Source organism: Thalassophryne amazonica, chromosome 12 (genome assembly GCF_902500255.1).
Source record: "Thalassophryne amazonica chromosome 12, fThaAma1.1, whole genome shotgun sequence".
NCBI classification, from domain to species: domain Eukaryota; kingdom Metazoa; phylum Chordata; class Actinopteri; order Batrachoidiformes; family Batrachoididae; genus Thalassophryne; species Thalassophryne amazonica.
In genome coordinates this window covers 31,338,681-31,344,295 of record NC_047114.1, presented here as the reverse complement: position 1 = coordinate 31,344,295, position 5,615 = coordinate 31,338,681, and the positions used below count along the sequence as shown (strand labels likewise).

At 43.1% G+C, this 5,615-nt stretch overlaps 1 protein-coding gene across 1 annotated transcript; it reads right to left on the bottom strand.

The window, feature by feature from the left end:
• Positions 1 to 2,443: 2,443 nt before the first annotated feature.
• LOC117521194 (protein NLRC3-like) lies at positions 2,444 to 5,615 on the bottom strand. Its single transcript, XM_034182543.1, is given in 8 exon segments — positions 2,444 to 3,218; positions 3,220 to 3,796; positions 3,941 to 4,142; positions 4,525 to 4,603; positions 4,734 to 4,899; positions 5,010 to 5,082; positions 5,163 to 5,322; positions 5,497 to 5,615. Coding segments are annotated over 8 exon segments (2,151 nt in total).

The following is a 5,615-nucleotide window of genomic DNA, read 5'->3' as shown; positions in this document are numbered from 1 at the left end:
GGACTTTGCATGTTCTCCCCCTGTTTCTGTGCAGGTTAGATGAATTCTAAACGTCATGCTTGTCCAGGTCTACCTTGCAAAAGAGGTCTTGATCTCAATGGGACTAACCTGGTTAAATTAAAGCTATAAGGCAGAAGGATTCAACTCCAGTCCTCAAGGGCCAGTGTCCTGCAACTTTTAGATGCGTCTCTGCTTCAACATAGAGTCAATGAATGAGGTCATTAGCAGCACTCTGGAGAACTTGACTGCATACTGAGGAGGTAATTCAGCCATCTGATTCAGGTGTGTTGGACCAGGGACACATCGAAAAGTTGCAGGACACCATCCCTCAAGGACTGGAGTTGAATTCCTCTCCTACAAGGTCACCCACAAATCCTGAAATCCAAACTTTCCTTTTTGCTAAAGCTTATAGTTAGGGCTGGATCAGGTGACCCTGAACCATCCCTTAGTTATGCTGCTATAGACTTAGATTGCTGGGGGGTTCCCATGATGCACTGTGTGTTTCTGTTTTTGCTCTGTATGCACCACTCTGCATTTAATCATTAGTGATTGATCTCTGCTCCCCTCCACAGCATGTCTTTTTCCTGATTCTCTCCCTCATCCCCAACCAGTCCCAGCAGAAGACTGCCCCTCCCTGAGCCTGGTTCTGCTGGAGGTTTCTTCCTGTTAAAAGGGAGTTTTTCCTTCCCACTGTCGCCAAGTGCTTGCTCACAGGGGGTCGTTTTGACCGTTGGAGTTTTTCCGTAATTATTGTATGGCTTTGCCTTGCAATATAAAGCGCCTTGGGGCAACTATTTGTTGTGATTTGGCGCTATATAAATAAAATTGATTTGATTTGATAAATTTACAGCTCATTTCAATGAAGAGAACATTTGTATGTTTGTATTCCATGATGAATATCTTATTTTTATTTTCTTTTTAACACCATCTGCAGGAGGACATGTGTGGACACGTTTTGAGTTTTTGAAAAGACAGGAAGGTACAGTAGTGTTCAGAATAATAGTAGTGCTATGTGACTAAAAAGATTAATCCAGGTTTTCCAGGCGCCGGCTATGCAATTTCATAGCCTTAAGAGTGTGCATATCATGAATGCTTGGTCTTGCTGGATTTGTGAAAATCTAGTGAATCTACTGGTACCTTGTTTCCCATGTAACAATAAGAAATATACTCAAAACCTGGATTAATCTTTTTAGTCAAATAGCACTACTATTATTCTGAACACTACTGTACCATTGATTTCAGGTGATGCGATTCGCACTCAGACATCTGTGAGATGTCTGTAAATCACTTCAGAGGTTATCTGGTTACAAAAACAGTGTTTTTGGTTTTAAACTGTTTGAGATAACGTATAGACTAAAGAAGAAAAAAAAATTCAGACTGAAATTTTTTTCATACCCAAATCATAAGCTGTTCGCCATCTAAACTGTTATACCCTTTTGTGATCACGTCCTAGAGTTTAAGATAAAACAAGGTGGAGGCAGTTAAGAAAACAGCAAATTATTCTCCTGCTGAACAAGATTATATTTCACTCACTAACCATTGCTGCTCTTTTCTAAAGCAGCATCATATTATAGAAAGGAAGGAGCAGCAACTCTATTCCAAGCTCCTCACGAATGACCGAGCTTCTCACCTGATCTCGAATGGCGACACCAGCCACCATCCTGAGGAAGCCCATTTTGTCCGCTTGTACCTATGATCGAGTTCTTTTGGTGACCCAACCCTCATGACCATAGGTGAGAGTAGGAACAAAGATTTTGGCTCAGCTCCCTGTTCTTCACAACAGTACGGTAGAGCGAATGCAACACCGCCCCTGCTGCGTATACTTTCAATTTTGAGTTTTTATTTTTGTGATCTTAAAATTATCTGATCTGTGAGTTTTGTGATCTGTTTCACCCAGAGTTCAAATGTCAAAGTGTCTTTGTACTTACAAAACTTTTGTAGATTCTTTGATCACTGGCAGCAGCAGTAGAAGAACCTCATGTGAAGGTACATATTTCTTCAGGTCAAACACGTCCAGATGTTGATCTGAGGACAGTAAGATGAAGGCCAGAGCTGATAAATGAAAACCAGACACAGCACATCGAGAGAGAGGTCTAGAGAACAGGATCTCATAAATCAGAGCTGATAAATGAGGAGAAGAAGACAGATGACGTTCAAAGAGACTTCCTGAGCTCAGGGACCATTGGATCTGATCCACGAGAGAACGATCCTTCAATTCATTCAGACAGTGGATCAGATTGATGTTTCTCTCTGCAGACAGTTTGTCATTGAGCTTCTTCTTGATGTACTTGACTGTTTCCTGATTGGTCTCTGAGATTGTGTCTGTCTGTGTCATCAGGCCTCGTAGGAGAGTCTGACTGGTCTGCAGGGAAAGACCCAAAAGGAAGCGCAGAAACAAGTCCAGGTGTCCATTTGGACTCTGTAAGGCCTCATCCACAACACTCTAATGGAGATGTGTTAGTTTAGGTTTAAACAATTTAGTCCACAAGGATGTTGTTTGTTCTTTGGACATCAGATTGACTCCAGTCTGGATGAAGGTCAGATGGACATAAAGAGCAGCCAGAAACTCCTGAAGACTCAGATGGATGAAGCAGAAGACCTTGTCCTGGTAGAGTACTCTCTCCTCTTTAAAGATCTGTGTAAAGACTCCTGAGTTCACTGAGGCTGCTCTGATATCGATGCCACACTCTGTCAGGTCTTCTTCATAGAAGATCAGGTTCCCTTTCTGCAGCTGCTCAAAAGCTAGTTTTCCCAGAGAAACAATCATCTTCCTGTTTTCTGGATTCCACAGTGGATCTGTCTCAGCTCTTCCATCATACTTTACCTTCTTCACTCTGGACTGAACCACCAGGAAGTAGATGTACATCTCCGTCAGGGTCTCTGGGAGCTCTGGTGTGTCTCTGGTGTCCAACACATCCTCCACAACTGTAGCAGTGATCCAGCAGAAGACTGGGATGTGACACATGATGTGGAGGCTTCGTGATGTCTTCACGTGGGAGATGATTCTTCTGGACTGCTCCTCATCTCTGAATCTCTTCCTGAAGTACTCCTCCTTCTGAGGGTCTGTGAAGCCTCTAACCTCTGTCACCATGTCCACACACTCAGGTGGGATCTGATTGGCTGCTGCAGGTTGTGTGGTGATCCAGAGGCAAGCAGAGGGAAACAGGTTCCTCCTGATGAGGTTTGTCAGCAGAACATCCACTGAGTTCGACTCTGACATCAGTCAGGATGTCATTGCTGTGGAAGTCCAGAGGGAGGCGACACTCATCCAGACCATCCAAGATGATCAAGACCTGGAAGTGCTGGAAGCTGCAGATTCCTGCTTCTTTGGTTTCAGGAAAGAAGTGAAGAACAAGTTCCACCAAGCTGAACGTCTTCTCTTTCAGCACATTCAGCTCTCTGAAAGTGAATGGAAATATGAAGTGGAAGTCGTGGTTGGTTCGTCCTTCAGCCCAGTCCAGAGTCCAGTTCTGTATTAAGACTGTTTTCCCGATGCCAGCCACGCCCTTTGTCAGCACTGTTCTGATTGGTGGCTGAGTGTCAGCTGAGGCTTTAAAGATGTCTTCACATGTGATGGTTCTTTGTGGTGTGTCTGTTTTCCTGGATGCTGCTTCAATCTGTCTGACCTCATGTTCCTGGTTGACCTCTGAAGCCCCACCCTCTGTGATGTAGAGCTCTGTGTAGATCTCCTTCAGAAGAGTTGTCTTTCCTGGTTTAGCGATCCCCTCAAACACACACTCAAACTTCTGTTTCACCTTAGATTTGAATTTACGAAGACAAACTTCAGCATGAGTTCCTGAAAGAACAAACAGCACAGATCAGTTAATGAATGATGACATCACTTCCTGTTTTTCTTAATTCACACATGAATATATTTCAAACAGACAAACATCACGTGTCATTTAGCGTCTGTGTGAAATGTGGACAGAAGTCCTCTTACTGCTCTGCAGACAGTCAGCCAGCTCCTCATAATTCATCCTCCTCATGAAGGCCACTGCGAGGTCCAGGAAAACCAGTCGGATGCTCCTCTGCTCCTCATCCTCACTCTGACTCTCCAAGTATTCTGCATCATTTGTCAGGAGAAACTTCTGGATCATCATCAGCTCATCTTTAAGAAATGTCACCATGTTCTCTTCAATGTTCTGCAGCAGAACATCGACATGGACGTAGAAACTGATCAATTTGTTACAAGTGTGGATTTTGTCTCCACATTATAATTTTCACTGTGAGATTCTCTGGATTTTTCTTCATAAAAATTCAGTTCAATTAAAAACTGAAAAGTTAAATCCTTTAAATCATTTTTCTGAAAGGTCAACATCAGAATTTATAAAAAAAAAAATCATAAAAAGTATCATTTTAAACAACAATAATAATAACAGTAGGTCTGTCAGTGTTGATGAATCCACGAATGATACACTGATGAACATGAATGAGAGAATAAACATCATCAAAGTGTTTGTTGTGGCAGCATGGAGACATTATGAACCATCTGCCAATGAGGACATCAGATGGACGTCAACAGACCGTAAACATGTGGTTCAGGCCTCTTTGATGCTCCTGAGCAGATAGAACCCTGAGAACCTCTGAGCTCTGCAGCTTCACTCTGTGGATCAATCAGAAACAGTTTACTCACATCAACCTACATCGTTGGTCTGAACACTCAAACTGGTTTTCATGGTCTTCTTGTTGGACCCCCTGAGAGTCCCACAGTGGGCTTGACTGCCTGTCCACACAGGACCTCACACTGACATTGTTGGTTGTGTTTCCCTTCCACAGTCTTGGCAGGACAGCCCGCTGTGCCAGAAACAGTGACGGCTCGTCCATCAGCACCACTATATGTAGAGCTCTGATCCTGACTGAAGATGTTAAATGTTGACTTCCTGTCTGTGTTTCTGGTGTCTGCAGTGAGGATCAAACTTAATGGTTAGGAACTCAGGATCTGTTCATGCAGCTGCTGTTATTTGTCAGATGCCCACGTCCTGTTCTGTCTCCTCACAGCTTGCTGGTACCAATGAACCTCCTCCCTATACGGGATTCTAAGTCGCTGTCACTGAGTCCATTCTCCAGCAGGTCGGGAAATATCTGCACACCATAAACAGAAACACGATTTCCTCAAAGTCATCTCTTTCTGTCCAGATCAGATGGTCCTGAAAGCAGCAAACCAGCTGTGGACTTTGACAACCACCGGGTCCAAGAATCCAGCGAGGTTCAAGATCCCGAAGTCCAAACTCTGGCTTTTCCACACTGAGGCTGGAAAGTTTCCTCACAGCTTCCAGATTCTGTCCTTTCAGGAGAAACTGATATATTCTGTCCAACTGGAAGCTTTTCTCAAAATGTCAATAAGTCAAATCATTTGTCTCCTGTCTGTTTAAACAAGTAGAATTATAGTTATTAAATTAATTAACTACAATTAATTAATTAGAGTTATTATTAATTAAAGTACCCTGAGAAGACATTAGAGGGTCACAAGGTTTAACAAGTCTGTCCCTAACTCACCATCTGATGTCAAACAAAACCTGAGAATCTCCTCCTGTAGTTACAAGAAGACGACTGAGGGAGAGACGCGACCAAATACCCTCAATTTGATTCAAACCTGGCTGTCGTCTTCTGAACAT